The 22,635-nt window shown below is 41.4% G+C and overlaps 1 protein-coding gene across 1 annotated transcript in view; it reads left to right on the top strand.

Annotated features, from left to right (window-relative positions):
- TAFA1 (TAFA chemokine like family member 1) overlaps positions 1–22,635 on the top strand; it is a 224,539-nt gene that overhangs the window by 160,344 nt on the left and 41,560 nt on the right. The window contains exon 3 of the mRNA XM_048315906.1: positions 10,587–10,727. Coding sequence (XP_048171863.1) covers positions 10,587–10,727 — 141 coding nt within the window. The remainder of the gene's footprint in view (positions 1–10,586; positions 10,728–22,635) is intronic.

Here is a 22,635-nt window from a genome sequence, read left to right as displayed (position 1 = left end):
CAATGCAGTTGAAAAAAAAAGGTAAAGAGGGAGAGAGTGAGGGAGAGTGGGGAACCAGAATAAATCAGGGTTAAAATTGTATGCAGAGAGGTGGAGCGGAAAGACAGAGCAAATCAAGGTGGCAGGAAATAAAATATTGCTCATCAACAGAAATAGGGAGGAGAGAGACATCAAAACATGGAGACTCATGCAAAAAAAAGCAGCTAAGGACAGTGACTATGGGAAAATGTAGGAGAAGAGAGGTTTGGGAAATGATTAAAGTAATACAGGAAAAGAGAAAATCGGTCAGACTTGCTTTGTTTGAGATGAATGTCACAAGAACAAAGCCAAAGAAGAAAATAAGAGGTGCCAAAATTATCGTGAAATAAAATATTGCCACTGTCCCTTAAGATTTCAGTGAGGAGGAGGCAACCACCCTCCCACTGAAGCTTCCCACAGAAATGGCTGCACGGATGAGTTGAATTTTGAGAACAATATGGTCTGAATCCCACATCATCCTCTGCTTCCCCCTCTTCCTCAGCCTCAGTTTGGTCCTAACCACAAGTAAAACAGTTCAATCATGCTTAAGTCTGGAGGGAATAGATCATTTTGAGGGGGAATTTTTAAACTTGCTAATTCATAACCACAGTGGAGTAGCCTGAAAGTTAAAATAGATTGAGAGAGAATTCCTTGACTTGTTAATTCATAACTGAAGTATAGCAGCCTGAAAGTTAAAATATTGCTGTTCACATACCCAGTCCCTAACATTTACTGAAGTGCTTGACTGTGCTTGAAGCTAAATAAGGTTCAGAAATGAATGTGCTGTAAATTCCTTAGGCTGGAGACTACCAGGTTCTTCTGCTGTGGATAATGAATGCGTGTAAAATGCTTTCCATGCAAAAACAACTGATTGCCTCTGAGCCTTTGGTCCCATCCTCTGTCCTTCTGCACCATTGTGCAGCCAGTTCCTGGCAAAGGAATTGTTTGCTCAAATGCAGGACCAGCTGCTGGTCGCCACAGTGTGAGTAATTCTAGAAATATATGGGGTGAGATAATGGGCACACTTGTCCACTGAGCAATGCCTGGGAAGTGATTGCTTGGCATTGCTCAGCTGCTGCAGAGGACAGGATTTACTGCTGCTGCTTGTCACACGCAGCATCTTACAGTGGCACTTGCTTACACGTGCTGTAACTTGCAGTCCTCTGGTTTCCTTCTCATGGGTTTTGTAAGACGTGGTCAACCCCATCGATGAAAATGTTATTGCCACTATGGCAAGTCAACTTATCCCTAAGAGATCCCATTCAAAACACCTTCACTTTGATCCCACCCTGACATCTCAGTTTTATACATTGGCCAAATTTGTTTAGAACCATTCCTTCTTGTTATTTTATTTATTACCATTCTTTGGAAGATTAATGCAGCCTCTGCACTGGTTATAACTCTCTCTATCAGTCTGTCTGTAGTATCTCTTCAATCCCAGCTCTTCATCACTGTGCATTCTTTATGGATCACATTACTTTCACCACTCCTTATCTAACTACTTCATAAAAGTACCTCACACGTTTATAAAGCATGACAAGAGCATTACCATAAACTATGCTACTGTGCTCAGTAAACACATCATAGGCTCTCCATAGGCTAATCACCTTAGTGGATAAAATTATCTGGGTATGAATTTATCTGCAACATTCATATCAAAAGATGAACTGTATAGAGCAACACTGTTTTGCTTTTCCACAAGAATTTAAGTTCCCTGAATCATTTTGTGATGGCTCAGATCCTGGATTTTAAAGTTGGTTTTTGCTCAGCTTCTTTGTAATCAGTGGATTATTTTCTAAATATTTTTTTAAAATCCTAAAAGTATGACATTTTCATGTACCATATAAAAAATGCAAAGGGTGTATCATGAGCATAATAAGCAATTTTGCATCTCTTTTAAGGCTGAAGGGAAAATTAATACAGTTTCCCAGTTTGGAGAGTAGTTTGGTGATGAAGGCATTCAGTGAAAGCCAAATCAGTTTTAGAGATCTGGTGCTTGGGGAAAACCTGTTGGGCAAAAGTGAGACTCTGGCAGGACCAAGCTGTGCTTGCATAGTTGGCATGGAATAATTTCTAAATCCTTTCTTAGTAACTACTTCTCATGCACGCTTCTATATTCGTTTCTCATCAGCAGCTGTGACTGAATCACTTATTTCTTATCAACTTAATTATTCCATCCAAAAAGAGAGTAGTCCTGTCTTCCTTTCATTCTGTGTTTTTCCTGAAACTTAAAACTGATTCTTTGGATGCCTTTTGCTGGCAGCATTTAGAACAACATTTAGAGGTAACAAGAACAATATTTTGTGGTTCACTCAAATTTTATTGTTAGGGTATTTTCAGGCCTAATTCCACTTTGGATTTTCGCTGTTCTCTGGCAAGGAACTAGAGATGTCAATTATGGAAATGTTCATTTATGTTCAGCAGCAGAAATGTACATTTCTCCACAGCTTTGATACCTAGAAAATTTGTTCTGGGCAAGAATTGTGCAGCTGCAAAGCAATGATCAGAATAGCACAGCAGGTCTTTTTAATCTCTAGTTTATACTGCTGCCTGCAGTTTAAGTTATAGGAGGAGCACCGGCTTCAATGCAGGCATATTACATCTATTTTGTCCAAACTCATTTTTTTATCCTCTCTGACATATCAAATATTAAATTTTCCAAACCACCCAAGTGACTAAGAGCAAGATTTTTTTTAAAGTACTTACAAGATTTTATGCTCAGCCTTACTGGCATACATCATTTAGACCAAGACATCTTATTTACAAGTGATATAGACCTCTAGGAGTGTCATATCTCACTGAAAGTCAATGAAATTTAGAGTCATAATGCTTATTACTTTTTGATATGGAACTTCAGTTATTTCTCAGAAATAACATTCTTCTCTTTCTGAATTAAGTCCTGCCTCTTCACACACGTCTCTTAATGGCATTCCAGAGCTGTAAATCCCACCAAGACTTCTAATTTCTAACCTCCATTTCTCAAAGTTGCTGTAAGTTGGTCTCCCTTTGAAGTAAAAAAATCTCATTAAAAGACTGAAGATCCCCACTAAGAGAACATTGGGTTCTTGCCTGCCTTGTGAGTTACATATCTGGGTTTTGTAGTTCATCAGTACCAGAGGGCTGATAGTCCTTATTACAATTCCCTTGCCGTACTCCCTGTGACTAAAAAGCAACCAGCCCTGTGGGGATTGGGTATGGCCCTGGCAGGGACAGCTCCACACAAAAGAAGTGGGATTTTCTCATAGATTCTGTCATTTTGGGGTATATTGTACACATGCATGCAAAATCCTAATTAAAACTACTCATAACCCTGCTTAAATAAGAGCTAGGAGCAGATTCCTCATCAACATTCCTCTCCAGCCACCCTTGCCCTGTTGTCCCCTCGCCTTCCTCAGCCTTGCTGGTTATTCCACTGCCTTTGGAACTGCAATGTGCCAGAGGCAGGAGCTGCTAGAAGGCTGCCTTGTTGTTCTGGATACCATTTTCCCTTTGATTCATCTGTAAGATTTTTTTTTTTTTTTTTTTAATATGCATAGGAAAAAGGTCCTGTGCAAATTTCTCAGGAGATCAATTTGCAAGACTCTTTAGTAGAAAAACCTATTCTCTGGTGTGTATATTGGTTTGATATGGAAATCCATAAGCCAGCCCTAGATCCAATCACAGCTCACATGCTGGTGTGCTCTGGGTTTTCTTTGTGAATTCAAGAGTAGAATCCACATCATTTCTCCTTTACAGAAAATACATGTTTTTAATTTCTGCGAATAAACCAGTTTGTGAGGATCAGAGTCTATTCTATTCTGGGTATAAGTATAAGAATCTGTAAATCTCTCAGATAAAAAGCCTCCTGTGGCTGATGGCAGAGAGCATTAGTAGAAAATTGTAAAAGACTACAAATCCTTGTGCTAATTAGAGCTTTGCATATCCTTGCTTCCCCTATTATACTGAATGGGAAATAAAATACAAATGGAAAAAAAAAGAAGTTAATATTAAACTGAAATATTAACATTCTGCTGAACAAAATATTTTAAAGATATTATTTTCCTCTAAAAGTTCCTTTGTTATTCATTTTTGCAGAAAAGTTTGATTTTATAAAAATGGCCTTTTCTGTCACAATTACTCTCAAGAGTTTCTAAGATAAATAACCAGAGATGCCTGTGATAATGCACATTGCCCCTCTTAGCTCAGGAATTCTGACTCCAGAATCAATCAGAACTTTGGCTGAGTGTGGAATGAATTTTCTCATGTAACTGACCTGCTTCGCCCAGCAGCTCTTCTCCAGACTCTGATCATGGACCAGCACAAAGCAAGACAATCTTATTATTGGTCTTACTAAAACAGGGGTGTTGTGCCATGACACAGGACCTGGGGCCTCAACCTACAGGAATGTTGCACCATCCCCTGGGAAAGAGTCCTGTGGGCTCTCAGAGCTGTGACCTCCAGGAGTGCTCTCTTAAGTCATCTGGACATCAGAAGAACCTCAAAAGGATTTTAAAATTTAACACAAGGTGCATTTCCACAGGAAAACAAATTTCCCTAGCAGTGGTCCTCTTGTTCTGGTCTTTTGTCGAGAAGCAGCAGTTTCTTTAAGGGGGTACCTGCATCTCCAGGACCCTTTCACAGCAACGGAATTCAATAAAACAATATCCCAACCCAAAACTTAATGACCCACAGCGGGAGTCACTTATGTTGCTGCTGTTGCATAGAGTCTTCCCAATATGAAAATAATATAGATCTTGCATAATGAACAATGAAATACTGAATATTAATGAGAATATAAATAGAAACTTAGGAAACAGACCACTGCAGTCTATTCTGATCCACTGGGCTAAAAAAAGCCCCAGTATATAAGCAGGGGACTTGCAGAGCATGTGTGGAGCGTTCCAAATTCCCATGGTTATGGTAACTCCATCCATAAAGAAAAGCCCATTAATTTATTTGTATCAGTTACCATAATGGAAAAGAATTAAGTGAGGAATAATGTTAATGTGTTATACTTAGATCAATTTTTTGATGGTACCTTTGTGTTACATCATGTTTATAAGCCAAATTCAGCTGTTTTGTGACTTCATTGATGGCAATTATCCTTGACCTTGTGAAAATGAGTGAAAACCCTAAGCCCTCTCTGATTGCTCTGCAAATGCATCCTGTAACCTTGATACTTTTCCTTCTGGAGCAGATACAGAATGTCAGTGGATTATATGTAAAAGAAAAATTGAGTGTAATTGCACTGTGGCTATGAGGAGTCTTTTATTTGTTCACTTGTGAAGTGGCTCGTGGCGTAGCATGGGACTTTGTTTTTCCATCTGTTACATATTCCTGTCAGAAGCAAAAATGTTACTTTGTAAGTTCCATAGTAGTGGCTTATTATTTCTTAAAGTATAGTATTTTCCCCTGTGCACACTGTAGTCTGTAGTTCTGGCACATTAGCTGGCATAAACATTTTGATTAAAGCTTATGAATGTATTAATTACACCTGGGAAGTTTCCAGAGCTTATTCAAACTGAAAACTCTTTAAACTGCAGCCCCCAAACCTGAAGTCTTTATAGTAAATGTAAAAAAGGCTGACACAGGGTTGTTTTTTTCTTTCTCTTGGATGTTTGTATAAAGACGTGAGGTGGCAAGGGTGCAAATTTTTTTACCCATTAGTTTCTGTGAGCACTTTTTCAGCAAGTCTACAAGAGTCTGAAGGATTTTTACTGTCACATTGTTAAACATTTGTTTGCAGTCTATAGAACTTTAATTCTCTTTTAAATTTTCTCTGTTCTCCTAGGTCTAGCAGCAGCATGTGCATATCCTTAAGCATTTTCAGAGTAACATATGGGTATATGACCTTAGCAGGATGATAGCACTGGCACTTAGACTGGCTACTTGAAGCTGTACAAATAAATAGAGCTACCATAAACCAGCTATAGTCCTAATGAACTGTCTGGAAGTGTGGATAAAATTGGTCCATTCGATTTCTTTTGCTTGTATTCCCATGGTGAATTACTAATGGTGTAACAGAGGCAGACTTTGGCCAGCAAAGCCCATGATGTTGTTTGGGCATCGCTAGTTTTTTTGCAAGTAGCACGAGCAAGTTCTTACAACAACCTTCATCTGGATTAGGCTGTGAGGTGCATTTGCAATGAGCTAGAAGCAAATGTAACAGAGGGTCTGAATTCTAAAATCACTGGGCATATGACCCCAAAAAGAAAGGCACATCTTATCTGTCAGCCGTCTGTGCCACTGCCAAGCAGCCCGAGAAGTCTCACCAAAGCTGCTCTGCTCATGCATTCATGCACACATGCATTCATTATGATTGACCTGCCCTAGGAAGGTCCATTAAGTGGAACTCCTTTCAAGCACAGATGGTCCTGAATAGCTTAATGTCTGTCTGGTGGCCAGAATAAGTGAATTCTTGATGGCCTTGGACTTCTGATCACATACATGCAGCCAAGGAGGAAATGAAAACATGTTTATCATTTTGATAAACAACCCCTCTCATTGCTGCAGGACGCTCCATGTAACTCAGCAGAGTCAAATACTATTAAATTGTCATCACTGTCAAAGAGAGAACGTATAAGTTTTGCTACCTGAGTCATAGTTAATGACTTCCACTACACAATTTGTGTATAACACAAATCAGTAGTGCTGTTTGCCTTTTTTATGTTTGTTTACTGATAAGTTCAGGCTTGGCTGGAATGCAGAGGCAAGTTATAATTTTGAAGCGCAAAATATGCTTTTATTATTGCCTCCTAGCTAGAGATATAAAAAACAGAGATGACTAGAAGATGACTTTTTGGCTTCTGCCAGGCATGCAGTCAGACCCTATAGGTGATTAGATATTTTAAATCACAGCCTCCCACAGCAGGCTCATGCTCATGATAAAATATTTCACTCAGCGGTGTGTAAACTCAAGGTGGCTTTATAACAGGGACAAAAATGAGCATTATTTCAGGAGTTTAGTGTCCTCCAATTGGAACTAAATCATTTTCAGGCATAACAAACAGTTGCCCCTGTTTTACAGTAAGAATTATGTATTATTTCTACAGTTTTCTATTTTAAGTCTATGCAGAACAAGGATTTCTGGAAGCCTAGGGAATGAGCTGAGTTGCAATGACACAGTTACCATCTTCAACAGCTCAGAATCCTCTCTGGCAGCCAGTTCTGTCCCTCTTGCTTTGGTAGGCATCACATTTCTTTCATGGAAAGTTGAGGGCCCCCCATGAACTGAGTGCTCAGGAAGGATCAGCTGTTCTCACTATCAAGTCTTGCTAATGTTTGGTGTGAAGGACATCTAAATCATGATAGGAGATTTTCATTCGTCTCTCAAGTTTCTTGAAGGAAGATCAATGCTCTTCCTGACCTGCAAGTTCCAACTCCATTTCTAATCTTCTGATTTTCTTGGGGCAGAAGGGAATTATAAAAAAAAAAAAAAAAAGCCAGGTGGATAAAACAGCCATTTCATGAAATGTAACTGTCAACATACCATTCAGAAGACACTTACTTTGAGGATTTTAGGGCCCTTTCCTCTTGTTTTAAGTGCAATGGCAAATCCCCTATTGACTTGAATGAGGTGGATGAGGCTGTTATTGTGGAATCAAAGCCAGAAGCTACTGTAGCTCAATAGACCATAAACTTCCAAAAACAGAGACATTTGCGGGGTTTATGACAAGGATTCAAACTCTTGCTGCACTCACAGCCTATCAGGTCTATAATTCACATCTTTTTTCAGGACTCCCGCCATGTAATATCTCACCAGGTCTTCCCATAATCCAGGTGAACCATTGAGAAAAAAAATGGCTCAGGAAAGCCATCAGATATTGAATTAGAGCATTTCTTGCTGGTCTCCAGCCCCACCCCCCCCCAAAAGAAGAAAGCTGGAAATGAAAAATAAAAACCACAGAATACAAAGGTATTTTGCATATCCACCTGAATACATTGAGTGGTTTTCAGTGGAAAGTGAAGATGGATTCATGTTCCTCTCCCCACTCGATTAATTTCCTCATTTATGCAACTGAAATAGATTTAAATAGAACCTCCCACTCTCAATATATTTGTGGTATAAATGTTTCTGTGAATGATGTAATAAGGAGTACACTTTTTCAATGAGGTGTTCTTCCTGTTCTCTCTGTGTCCATTTATATCTGTGTCTCTTCCCATTTTGTATATGGCTTTTTAAAAGTCTCACATGTACATGCGTGGCTGGTAAAATCCATACCAGCAAAACACATGGCATGCAATGTACCCAGTAGGTATCCATAGGCTAAACATGTTTTAGTGGAAAGATCTGATCCCACTTAACAGATTTTTCAGGAAAACAGGGTGTATAACATGCAGAACTTTCTCCACGTGAGGTGGATTTTCTCTTCTCTGTCAGCACTGGGAAGGGTCTTTCTATTATTGTAATTATTATTATTTGCATACTTTTATAGCCTATGTAGATAAAACTTCCAATTAAAGTATTTAACTGTCTAGCAGTTTAAAAAAATGGTTTTTCATTGCTTTTACAGTTTCATTATGTTTTGTCCCTCCTAAACAACTACACACTTTGAGCTAAATTCTTTACTGCTCCAGCAACTTGAGTTTCACATAGCAATTAAAGGTGTTATAAAGCTTCTCCAGCACAACCCATTATCTTGAATAGATAACCAAATAACCAAGACTAGCTCATGTGGTTCTTAGTACTCATACAGCAAATTCATAGAGAAAATTAAGCATTTAGGTTACTCACAGATATTTACCACACAGTCTATGTAGTCTAAAATTAGAAATGCTTATTACTGTGTACATTATCTTTATTGTTGAAGTTGCAATCAATAAAATCACAAATCTCTCTTCTCCTAGGGCATGACCATAAGATGGATTGAACCAATGAGAATCTTTTCATTGCTTTCAGTATGATTTGGATTGGGGAACAGGGAGTTTGTGTGAAGGATTACTTCATAGAAAATGCAAGCATTTGGGGCTGAGTTGATTATCACAATTTCTCTTACTCCTCAGAGACACTTCAAAGACTGTTTGTCAGAGGATGGCTCTCTGAATTGTTGGGATCTCTCTTCTCTGACACCTATTGGCTTTCAAAAAGCTTATGTCAGCAGGCCAAATGCACCTAATAACTGAGATGCAGCAGCATGTCTCTCCAGATGACTTCAGTATTTACTACAGAGTTAATCTCATGCTTTCAAACTCCACCATATGACACCACCATATGACCAACATCAGGCAAGGGAGATTCCTCCCTGCCTACCTGCCCACTGCTTCACTAAAAATACCACATTTTTAGAAACACCAGGTATCAGGACTCGCTCCTGAGCAGGGAGATGCCACTGGACTCCCAGACCTACCAAAACCCCTTGCTCACAGCCAGATGTGGATCAGCATCCCCACACTTCTTATTCTCCTACCTGGCTGCACAGCACTACAGTGTCAAAAGCTCTCACTATTCTTTCAAAAAGAGTGAAAGCCAAAGACATGAGTAATGTGGTTTATGCTGTAGTAAAAGTGCTGTGCACTTAGCAATTCTTATTGGCATGAAGAAATAACACTCTTCTAGAAAATCTTGCACATCCTGCCCTTTAGAGGGCAGCACATGAGGTTTTGTACTAAGTTGAAACAAACCCTGCCAAATTTATGCTGCAATCTCAGAAAGTAGCCAAATATCTGTGGGAACAGCCTGACACTATTAAACACTCAGTGGTTATGAACTAAATGCAGTGTGAAGAGGAATGGAGAAATTACCTGGGCAGTGCATTAGCCCACTGTGGTGTTTGTCTCCTTGTACTGCAGTGCTGAGGTGAAGGGGAATGGCACACCTGAGACTTCATTTCTGTGCTCAGTATATGCCACAAACACCAAGTACTCAGAAGCCCAAAGCCACCATCTATCTGTCTATCACTCCGCTGTGTTCTCCTTCTAATAAAACCATTGCAAATGTTCATAAAGAACAATTAGGGAGGAGATAAATTATGCCTGGTGATCTCACACAAAAAGGGAATGTTTCCTGCCTTGAAATTGCCAACTTAGTGAGTGGGGGAGCAAAGGAAAGTGCTGTTGGGCCACCCCGTAATTTGGAGAGACTCACTGTCATTCCCAAGGGCTGAGTACCAGCACAGAATCAAATATTTGAAGAAATATCTTATTTCCAGATGGATTCCCTTAGTCTCTGTCCTTGGATGAGAATATATTTGGGGAAGAGGCCTCCAATATTACAAGCATAAAACCATCCAACAGTTGTTGCACATTTTCTGTAGTATTTTACCTACTTTTATTCAGGCCCAGACCTTGACACCATCATTTTTAGGCCAAAAATTATGTGTATGTCATAGAAACTTTTAATATAAGAAAGGCAAGGGACACTTACCTGCATTTTCTATTAAAAATGTAGTATAGCAGCACCTATTATTATTCAGCTTATTCGGGAGCACACAAAAAGATAGAAATAACACTGTAATCCCACCTTTACAGAAGCTGGGCAGAGGCACAGACAGGAGCACGCCTGGGTGCTTTGATTAGCCACTGCTGCTCTTCCTAATCAGAGTGTCAATATTCTCTTTTTTCTTTTTTTTTTTTCTTTTTTTTTTTGCCAGAAGGAGGAACGTGTGAAGTTATAGCAGCACACAGATGCTGTAATAAGAATCGAATTGAGGAAAGATCACAAACAGTAAAATGCTCCTGTCTACCTGGGAAAGTGGCTGGGACTACAAGAAACAGACCTTCCTGTGTTGATGGCAAGTAGCTCCTCCTGTGTATATGTTTCTGTTTGTGTACCATCCAGTCGAAAGCTCTAAGTCTATAGATTGTGCATAGGAATTTCGCTGTGTTCTTCATTTAACACAACAGAGAAATCTGTAAGCATAAGTATATATTTAGACCACCTTCTTGCTACTTTAGTGCATAGTTCTGTGCACATGGGTCATGTTAAGATTTACCTGAAAACTGTGACCATAGTGCCCAGGATAGATGCTTTGATGAGTATAAGAGATTTATTATTGATAAATAACTGGACAGAATTATCCCTTGCATCACTTCATGGAGCCCCATCGGTGACACATTAGTTTTGATTCATAAATATTTCAAAGGACAGCTGCCATTCATTTTGATTTAATTAGACATTTGGAAAGTCAGTGGCAAGATAACATAAATAAATAAATCTTGTATTCTAGTCCTGAAACAAACATTGCAGAAAGCTGGAAAAAATCTTTGTCTTTTGAAATCACCGCTGCTGTTGCTTGTCACGGGGATTTTTTTGGTTTGTTTCTTTGTTTTGTTTGTTGGTTTTGTTGTTTTTTTTTTTTCCTGAAGAAAAAGCACCGTGTTATTTGTGTCTGGTTTTCATATCAGGTTTAGCTCCACAGGGTGTTTTCCTCTCTGGGGCTCCCCTGCCAGCACTGCAAGGGGAAACCACACAGCAACTGGGGAGAGAGTCGTGGCTGGGAAGGGCTTAGCAAAATATAAATCACATAAGAAGATGGGGAGTAAGTGGTACTAATCCCATTAGTTACCCTTCCCAAACAAGCTGCTCTGTGCCGCTGAAACCCTCAGTGCAGCAGCTTTGTGAAATGGAGTATCTTGTAAAAATCCCTCGTTGCTCTTTTGGGTGGATGTCATGTGCTGTTGTTTGTACCAACCCACAGGTGCTTCAGAGAGCCACGGGTTGGTTTTGTGCAGCTCTGTAGGCTCTGCACTGGGCTCTCCTCACTCTTTCCATGCTATAATCCCAGGGGTGATGGTGTCTCTGTCCACTTTGGAAGCACTCAACATTTCCTCTTTGGGTCTGTGTTTGGCACTCAGCTTCACCCCAAGCAAGTGAGAGTGGGGAGTTCTACAAGCAAATATTGGGAAAAATGTTCTCTTCTGGATACCTTTCCTCAGTCCCAGGCTGCAAAGGGATTAGAATGGAGCAGGGAGTGGTCCAGTGTAGCTCAGACAGGAGTTGTAGTTAGACAGGAATATTGCTGGGTATTGTGGAATGGAGGATTGTGCAGACAAAACTCAGCCTTGCATATTTGACACCAAAAAGGTGAGTGATTAGGGAGTGCCTTAGAGGAATGAGAATCTCGCATTTTCTCAGCAGGTATTTCTGGCATGTGGATATCTATTTTATATATTAAAGATACAAAAGAAAATGTTTTATTATTTAAAAAACACATTCAAATTTCTAAATTATGAAACAGTGTTTCATAGCTTGTTACACTGGGAATGCAATTCAGCTTCTGAACTCATGATTAAAACCATGCTATGAATGCACCTGTGAATGACTGCACTTTAGTCCACATCCTGTCATTCTGTTATTGCTTAATTACCCTGATAAAAAGAAGCTTTTCTTTTTCTGCTAAGCACAGTCATAAAATGGTAGGTGAAAACTACAGTTGGTCATAACCAAAGATCAGCTGTACTAGCCTTGAAGAATTTCATGTTCTTCAGCAGGTCATGAAATACAGAGGCAGCAGATAGAGCAGAGAGACACCATTAATTCAGCTCTCATAACTCTGTTCAGAGAAGAGAAGCTCAAAGAGTGCTGTGTTAAGAAAAAAGCCGGGTGCAGGTGTGGACTGGAGCCTAATTGCTCTGTCAGGATTACAATAAAGAGAAATGTTATTGTCTGGAATTTTGAAAGGAGTTAGGATAAAACAATGTCTAATATGAAAGTGTAAGGCAAGTCCCATTGAAGTCACTGGTAAGACTCACTGTGACTTCAAAGCCAGCAAACGTGAACTACAAAGGAATGTCTTCCCCTTTCAAGTTCAGTTGTTGTAGTCAGCCCATAGCTGCTTTTGTAGATGGCTGGAGAACGGTTCAAAAGCCCAATATGCTGCTGGTAAAAATTAATCCAAGGGACATTTGCTTTGGCCTTTGTTTAATCCCGGGCTTTGCTTTGTGACTTTTGACATACTGACCTGGTTTAAGGCAAAACTTTTTCCTGTTTGGTGGTTCTGTTCTTGTTAAGACAAACTCCCAAAACTTCCCATGGGAGTCCCACTGACGTCAGTGCTTTAACTCACACAAAGATTTGGGATGTGCTGTTTATTTTGTACATGAGGATGTTTCAAAATGTCACCTGCAACTTTCTGCCTTCTTCATCTATAATATTGAAAGGATTAAGACCAGTAAATCTCACACTAGGTTTTCTTTATACTGTGTAAATATATATGATTTCAAGACATAACGTGTCACTAAGAAAGCTTGCTTGGGTCCTAATTAAATATCCACACGTGTTCAGGTACAGCAATATACTCACACCCAAACAGAGACATCACCTCTGAGAGGTGACAGGGACTGGGAGACCCCTGTGAGCAGTTTGGCTGCTGGTTGATTAGCACCTTGAGCCATCTCCACCCCATGGCTATGTAGTAGTGTGTACAAAACAGGCTGAACCTCAGTACTGCCCTACCAAACTGTGACTTAATGGTATGGGGATCAAGCTTTTGGTGTTTCCCAGTTAAATTTCATCAGAAAACACCTCATCAAGGCTGCTGCTTTGACAGTTTGAGTCCAGTTGCAGAGGAGAGATTGCATTGCCTTCCACTCCTACCAGCAATTGCTGCAGGACACAACTGGGCTGTGTGGCTGGGACTGTGTGGAGAGCTGGTTTTGTTTCCTCTTTAAGAGAATACAATTATACATAGGAGTCGTCTTAACATTTCTAATAGGTATCAGGGATGGTGAATGGTCCTTTTGTCTCTTTTGTTGTGAGATCTGATCATGGGTAGCACACCCTCCCAGTACACAGGGCTTGGCCTGCAGTCCTCCTCCTGCATGGGCCAAAATTCAGGCCGAGGTTGTGTTTTTTGTACTATGAAAGGGATGAAGGTGATGTGTATACCCAAGTATCACTTCCTGCCAAGTCCAGCGAACTTTTTCTTTGGGGTCTCATCTTAATAAAGTACAGTGAGGCCAGGCTGTAGGAGCCTCAGAAGTTATAAATGATTCCTTGTGGCTCATTCAGTAGATACTGTCCTAAAAGCTGCCTCAATCACCAGTGAATTATACAGTAGCACCAGTGGGAGCAATACAAAAGCCAAACTTTGCCATGAAACACAGACACCAGTTTCTGTTTCTTTGCCTATTCTGTTACAAATTTATTTTCATGATTCCCTGCACTACTTCAAGGTCCTTTTTGTTTGAAGGATGGTTTGAAATACTCCCTTCCCTCTCTACAATTTATCTTGCCTGCCACTTGGCCACAGCACATACCACGGGCATTAGGCTGCTCAGCTCTCTGCCATGGATGTTATTATAGTCCTCATTTGCCCAAATATCTCTCCAGAGCAAGTTCCAGGTGGATTTCCTTCATTATGCGTTACAGGAGTTTGAGAGGATCCCTTTTTCTGGGGAAAGCAATGTCCAGCATCTCCTGTGGGCTGAGGTTTTATTCCTTTGTCATATCATTACTATAAAAAAAGATCCTTATAATTTTGATACTGTCACTTTTATACTGGGAATACTGTGCTTTGTACCATATCCTTTAAAGTGGTATTGAACCATGCTGTACAGTCAGTAGGTGGTTATGTCTGTGTGTTCTTCAAGGCTTATGACTAATATATAATTTGTTCATCCATACTGGAGTTTACTGTGTTACAGTCAATGCTCTCACACACACTTTTTTTTAATGTTTCATTTTTCTGTTCCCTTCCCTTCAATCTTCTTCCAGGCTATTTTAAACTCTTTCACAGGCAACCTCATATTTCTTGCATAATTATCTGTGAAATTTGTTGGACCACAGAGTATGGAATAACAGAAAAGCACCTGCACTGGCTTTTGAAATCAGCCACAAAGGGACTTTCATGCAGGTTGTGCATGTTGCCAGTGCTTTTAGGAAATGAGGTGGGTTTAACACTAGTTAAAACCAATGAGGAAAAAGGAAGGTGCTACTGAAATGCTGTGCAGTATCTCTCCAAGTTGTACCTGTAAGAAAGGCCTCTGCAGACACCTGAGGTGATCCCATTCCACGTTTTCTGCAACACAGGATTTGAAGCATTGACTCTCAGGCAGCAGGATTAGTGGTTTCGTCTCCATGGTCTGCTCTTGTCCTATTTTATACCAGTCATGCATCAGAAGAAAGAGAAATCATTCACTGATACAGAAAAATAAAATTAAATCAAACCAGTATTTCCCTTTCTCACAGACTGGCTTTGGATCCCCTCAGGTTTCCGATCATTCCACAATGTATGAAATATTAACACACAGGCATATACTTCAGATTTCTAATAGTTTGAGGATCACTAGCCACCATGTGGCCCTGTGAATTTACATCCCACTTCATCAGGACAGCACTACCAAACCAAACACAAGTCTTACTGACCAGTAGGAGAACCCTGAGTTTTAATGCCTCTCTGGGCCAGCACCTCACACCTCTCCAGTCATTCTACTGGATGATTGGTGCTGGTCATCCTTATTTTTCCATGTGCACTAGTTGGAGCAGAGAGAGGACAGCATTCAGAGCACATGCTCCATTTGCTGCTGTTTGCCCTCCTCTCTCTCACCCAGGACCTACAAATGAAAGGGTTACATCTGGTCTGTCACTCCTTAGGCAGACAGTAAGTGCAGCCACCCTGTGGACATCAGCTAATTTATTTTAACTTTTAAATTACGGGTGAGATACCTACTGTGGAGCAAGAATCCATAATTCAGGAGTTCTGTGTTCCTTCAGTACAGAGGTATAGCACAGCCCCTTGTGCTGGTCCTCAGCCCTCAGCATCCTCCCACAGCACAGGTGCTGCCCCAGCTTGCACCAGCTGAGAGGTGGGCCAGGGATACACAGACACTTCCTGGCTCTCCCTGGAGTCAAAGCAGGATTCAAGCCTTGTAGAGTCAAATGAAAGACTCCTATTGACTTTGGGTCAGGTCCTTAGTAAATGCTTTGTTAGAGATAATCCTGTATCTATCAGCACTTACATCAAGTGAAAACAGTTCACAGTCACAAAGCCAATAGTTTTCTATTTATCTAATGTGTATTTTAGGTGGTATCACCAGAAAGCCTTTTTTCTCCCACTCTGTGAAATTACTTTCAATCAATTCTTATTTCTTGAAGAAAGGGGGAAAAATGCTTTTTGAAATCCAAGGAGTCAGCTTCTCATCCCTCTAGCTGTGCTTCGGCCTAGATAAGAAGAGATCTCAGGGTCCCATATTATTAATTCACTGTCTATATGAATAACGAGCAGCCTTGGTGAATTATTCCACACTCCTGGGAAAATCTATAGCCCTGTCCTTCTGCAGCACCACTGGAACCAAGCAGGAAGCTCGTATTTATTTTTATTTGGTGAATTCAGATGACTTCATTTGTAAGGAGGAAAAAAATGTCTTTCTTCCCCACTGACATCCATTTAGTGAGCTCAAAAAATTCACAGAATATCGCATGTGCTATTAAAAAAAGGAGAGATGGGGAGACAAGCCTAACTTTACTGAAATATTTTAGGCTTTTGTTTTGTCCAGATCACGTCTTCTTGAAACACCCTTGCAGCCACCCTGAATCTGCAGCCAGAACCTGAGAGGTGCTGACTTCAGAGCGAGCAAAAGCAAAGCTGGCAGTGGCTATGCAGCGTAATTAATTCATTTACCCAGGCACAGAATCTCTCATTACCAGTTTGCCTTCCCATTGCAGCACAGAGGCTGAAGGGAGCAGAGGGGAGGCATGTGCCTGACCCTGCCAATGGTGGGTGAGATTTCCTGTCAGAGCACAGCATCATCTCCTGGACCCAGAGCATCAGTGAGCAGCCTGAGGAGAGCAGAGAGGCTGTGCTTCTCCCTGAGCAAGTGGATGTGCAGACAAGTCTCTGTGTGGGCATATGGATACACATCTATGCATATCTGTGTGTGTCTTTCTGTGCACGCTGCAGAGCCACCCTGCCACGGGTGGTGCCTTACAGCACCCAGAGCTGCTCAGACACACAGGGATGTTTTACCGTGCTTAAGGTACACAGAGGCAGGACATTCAAGGGGCAAATCTGCAGCTGACCTGAGCCAGTCTGCACTGAGGGGTTCCCAGGCAGGCGCTCCCCCATCTCCTGCATGCAAACTGCACCAGGCTCTGGGGAGAGGGAAATGGATGCTCCTGTCTTCCTGGTGTGAAGATGGTGCAGCTAATGAGAGTGTCTGACTGTGGGTTTGTGTGAGTACCTCTTCATCGCATCTATAAGTTTTCTCCCTACCTATGTCTTATATTTCTTTCATTTCCCAGTGACATTGCAGTTCCCTGTGCAGCAAAGCAACCACCCTTTTAATATCAAGCTCATAGAACAGCTGACTAATCCACCCCTGACGAAGTGCAGAGAGCTCACTTAAATCCCAATTTCCACAAGAAAAACATTTTCTTTTTCTACTTAAGAGGGGTAAAAAAAGCCGTAAGTCATAGCACTATCTCCATCTGTGGGGGGGGGGGGTCGCTTTTCCAGCTGACAGACTTCAGTGCTGACACGAAGCAGAGCCCTCCCAGCCAACCAAGATGCACAAACAGCATCCCTATGGTGAAATTAGGGAATGGTGTGGCTCTGGAGCAGTGTGAAGACACACAGGAACATATAATTACTTCACCTCCATACAGAGGAAAGTAAACTTTCGCTCAAGTACTTGCAATAAACCCGCTAGAAGCTAAATGGAAAAACAGTAGGAGTTTTCTCCTCTGATAGGTAGCATTAAGTGCTAATCACAGCACTGGAAAGAGCCTGGGAAGAGAGTTTGGAGGCAGGGAGGGCAGCCAGCCATGCCAGCGTGCCAGGCATCACAGGGAAAAAGAAGCACAAGCTGGAAGGAAAAAGAGAGCCTAAAAAAGAAAAGAAAATTCCCTCGCAGGGATGAAGTCACAGGTAGGACCATGAGTTCTGGTTAAGGACTGGTCATGCTGCCTGGAGAGCATGGAGAAAACCAGGACAAGGTGTTTCACTGCTTTGCAGATACAGATCTGCTTTGGTGAGCCCAGAACCAGAGACTCAGCCCTGTGACCTATGTGCAAATCTACAGAGGGTAGATCTAGGGGCAAAAAAAGCTACAGCAATGCTAAGGAAGGCTTCTCACAACAGCCCTTCACCCAGCAATGCTGAGGGAGAGATTTTCAAATGCCAGGAAGGTACAGTCTGGTGGGTATCTGCCCTGCATGGCAGCAAGACAAAGAGGTTTGCTGCTATTTATTGCACCTGTGTGGAGATGTTCCAGCTGATGGACAATGTGTGGTGTCTTAGGAGTGAAAGGGTTGCCTTTAAACAAGCACTAGGTTCATCTTTTCCTTGTGTGGCAAAGCACATGTGCACAGCCCAAGTGCAGTGTTCAAAATGCTCTCAGAAAGCAGTTTGACACCCAGAGGCAGATTTTCAGCTGGTGTAAATTGGCTCTTGAACCCGAGAGCCTTGCTAATTTGTGCACAGTTTGCTGAGTTTAGGAAAAGGAGCAGGATGGTGACTGGCTATTAATCCATGCTCAAAGTCCTCAGGGAATGTGTGGGGCCAGTGTCCAGCTAATTGGTGGCCAAGGGGAGCTCAGGGAAACATTAGGGTCGGGGTAGCATGTGTGCTGTATCCTCTGGCACCAAATCCTGGCAGGAGTTCTGATGATAGTTTGTCCCTGCCAAGGATCGCCATATTACCGAGTGGCTAATTCTGCATAAGCTCATGCCATACATCTTTTCTGCATCAAAATCTGTGGTTTTGGTACCTTGTGAAATGCTGTGTTTCTATAGGTGTCTCTAATACACTATAGAAAATACATGATTGGAGTATTGCAGAGCAGGAAGTTTTTTTCTTTTCTTTCAAAGCTACCTTCTGTCTATAAACATGGAGCTAGTTCACAAGGCTTGAATGTGGTTTGTAGGATTAGGGTTTGAACATGAAAGAAGTGGATGATTAAGTAAAAATGAAAAATGCTTCTCCACAGTGCACTCTCTTTAAATTAATAAACAACAACCTGAAGCTATTACACACTGAAATTTTAAAGAGGCAGTGACCAAATCTTTGAAGGAAGCAAACAAATAATTTATCCTTTTACTGATGCAGAGAGTTCACATAGGAGTCACTAATTTAGCACTGAGAGTGTCTGTTGTGTTGAACTATGCAAATTAATCTGGCAACTGCAACTGGAGGCAGGCGCTTCAACAAGTGTTTAATTGGTTTCAGAGGATCAGTTATCCATACAATTGATCACAGACACATTTATGGTTCCTCCTCTCAGAATACAACCAGGTCACTGTAGGACCCAAGGCCCTCAGCAGTTTCTCAGTCTGTAGTCTGCTTTGGGAGATTTTTATGCACTAATATTGCAGAATTGTCTTAAGTTTAGGAATCGAGTAAGGACGTTGCAAGCGAGGGATTTATATCAAATCTTAGACGTTGTGCTGAGGAAGTGTGCTACTCAGCATGTAAATAGCCTTCAGATTTTGGAACAGGTCTCTATATGTAGGTGTCAAAAAGCAGTTTACTAATCCTGTATATCAAAGAAAGCATTATTCCTCTTTGGCAGCTGTTTTCCTAGACCATTCAGTTTGCTACAATAATTGCTCAAGGTTAAGCAAGATGGAGGATGGCAAATTTCAATAGTATTTAAAAAGTGCTGCCTCTCCCTTTTGAAACGATCATGCAAAAGACAGCAGTGGGGAAAGGAGCTGTGCTCCACAATTTAAGCATTCTGCTCTATGTCATTAGTACATAAAAACTATTCCGCAGGCAGATGGATTGCTTTTAATATGTGGGTTTGTGTAATAATTTCCTTTTGATTACAATTCCTAGGCAGCAAGCACACAGCAGAGTTTTAAAGATGCATGTGCATGGTCAGTACACTTTTTTCCTCTTCCAAATGTGCCCAGAACTGAGGAACAGCAAGGTGAAACATCAGCACAAACCATCACTCAGGAATGAAATGGAGAAGCAAATGACACTGTCTTAACTGAGGACAAAGGGAAATCTCCCATTAACTCAAATGAGAGTAGAAAACATCTCTCTCTATTGGTCTTCTTATTACAAAATTCCCTCTCATTTTTCTCCAGACCCCTCCACGAAATACCATCAAATACGGTTGTGTGTAATATAGTTATGCAAATAACAAATGAACTCTATTTCCTTTAGAAGTTTGCTTTCCTTCACTTGAGAATTGTCAACTGGATGAACACTTTTTAAAACAAGAGCACCTGTGGTCCCTGCTATATAAAAAACCCAAGTCCATTAGTGCAGTGAACACCTGCACCACATCAGTTACCCAAGGGCACAGGTACCATTGCTCGGAGCAGGATGGGGGGCAGGACAGTGACCACTGCTTTACACCACAGAGCACAGGAACAGAGCAGCAGAGGAGAAAATCTGTATGGTTTTGGACAGGTTGTGTTTCCTCTGGGATTCAGCTCAGTAGCAGAGGCCCAGCCTCATCATTGCACTGGCACTATTAATTTCTCTTGTTTGTCTGTGCATTGTGATGAATTTGGGGGATCTGAATGTCAGGCAGGGAATCAGTTGAGGTGTTTGTGGCAGAGGTGGAGAAGTGTAGTGCTTCCCTCTAGTACAAGGACTGGTCCTTTCCTGGGATATATGTGCAGTTCCAGCCACTCTGCTTCAAAAAAAGGGGTGAATTTACTCATGGGGCCAGATGTGGAGAGAGGCTTTGGCTGCTCAGGAGAATAGGCAGCCTCTGTTGAGAGAGAAGAGTTGTAGGGCAGCAGAGCAAAAGATGGAGGAGCAGGAATCTGCTGTCGGATCAGGAATCTGCTGTCAGACCAGGGATGGATAAAGGCTAAGAAAACAGTGGGGGGTTTAATAGATATCAACTCCCCATCATTAAAGGTTGGAAATTAGAAGAAGAGTACTACCAGCTCTAAGAGGGGGTTGGCAACAGCTTCCCACGAGGGATGACAGCTGATTTTGAAGACTTCCAGTGTCTTTTGTCACACCCACAGAATGCAAAGGAACTGGTGTTATTTGTTCAAATAACAAACACTGCAGCATAGTGGTGAGCAATGGGTGGATCACAGACATGAAGGCCAAGACAAAATGCTGTAGAGCAGACTCATAAACTTCATTCTTGTGTTAGAGGGGGGAAAAAAAAAACACTCTCTTGAAGTCTTTAGTTACAGTTTGGCTTTATTTGATACAATCGTTTTTTATTGTTTGGTTGACCAACACTGGTATCTTTTTTTATTCATTTATTTGCAATAACCTGCTGATAAATCAGCTTTAGCTGTGGAACCAATTAATTCTCCATTGTAAATATTGACTTAGATATTTTTAATCTATTCTGTTTGTCAGAGATGCCAGTCCTGGACTTCCCTGGGTGAGCAATAATGAGGCAGTGTTGCAAAATCCTTTTCTACTACTCCTCTGGAACAGCCCTTGTAAATTCTGTGTGATCATTGAAGAAAAAAACCACAATATTTTCAAACAAAAATTAAGTAAATTATAGTTTTGCTACCTGGCTTGCATTCTACCAATGACCCCTGGTGCCCACAAGTGGGGATTCTAGCAAAATGTATCCATTTTACTTCTCAGATTTCCCAGCTGAGCTGCTCATTAACACATGGCAGGATGGAAACTGTGATCAGAAATGATCTGTGATTACAATAGACATGGTCTGAAAGTGTTCTGTGTAGCCAGGCTGGATAAATAGAATGAATGGGGGAGGTTTTGAAATTCCTAAAATTCAAACATAATTGCAAATCACCCGAGTCTGTGTTTTACTGTTTAATGGCACCCTTTGAAAGCTGATACAACTTCCTAATAGAAGGAATAAATTGACAAACCAGGTTAGAAGCTTAAGCTCTGAATGTAACAGCCCTTATTCACCGGTCTTCAGTGAAACTTCCTGCAAGAGTGTGCTAAATCCTATCAATTTGTATTTCTGAAATCGTCAGGAACGCTCATTAGTAGCTAGCTTTGGGTTAGACCCTTTCCCTCTGAACCACTTTCATTTTAAACTCATTATTTATGGTAAGCATAGCCACACACTTCATGCATTTTGCATATTCAGTTTTCAAGCCAAAATATAGGAGCTGCATTAGCTTCAGTGCTCCCAGCAGGTAATCAGGCTCCTGCAATATCAAACCTTATGTCACCACCAGTAATAGGCTGAAATAGTCCTACCCTCATAAGGACTGTGCCTGCCCAGCTCCTATTAAAATTAATGGGCACTGGGCATCCATTCCCTCCAGGCAGCTTTGGAAATATCAGCCAAAACGTAGTTGTAAGTATTAACCTTTAGGAAGTTAGTGTTGGCAGCTTCCCACCGCTCCGCACTGGCTTCCAGAACGAGTGGCTCTGCTTTGATGGGACCGGCTCCTCCGGGCTGCTGTGTGAGCAGCTGGGGGCGATCGGCACCTTCGGGCTATTTTGGCACCTTCGGGCTGTTTTGGCACCTTGGGGCTGCTCTGGCTGAGCAGAGCCTGGGCAGTCCGGAGGGAAATTGCCAGGTTGTCCTTCCCCTCCTCCCTGGAGCAGCCTGCACTGAGCGTGGCTTTTTCCTGGTCATCAGAGGCAAGGAAGCCCAGTCCCATAAAGGTCAGTAGAGATGGTGTGAAAATGCTGCTCTGACTCAATGTTGAAGTCTGGGGCAGAAATGCCAAAAAATATTGCAGCCTAACTGTTAAAATAAGCATATTTGGTAGAGAAAAAAAACTGTCTGTGAATGCTTTTATATATCAAACCTTGTAAGGAACTTTGCCCGGCTGGTTTA

The sequence above is a fragment of the Corvus hawaiiensis genome, chromosome 11 (genome assembly GCF_020740725.1).
Source record: "Corvus hawaiiensis isolate bCorHaw1 chromosome 11, bCorHaw1.pri.cur, whole genome shotgun sequence".
Lineage (NCBI taxonomy): Eukaryota > Metazoa > Chordata > Aves > Passeriformes > Corvidae > Corvus > Corvus hawaiiensis.
This window is presented reverse-complemented; position numbering and strand designations above follow the sequence as displayed.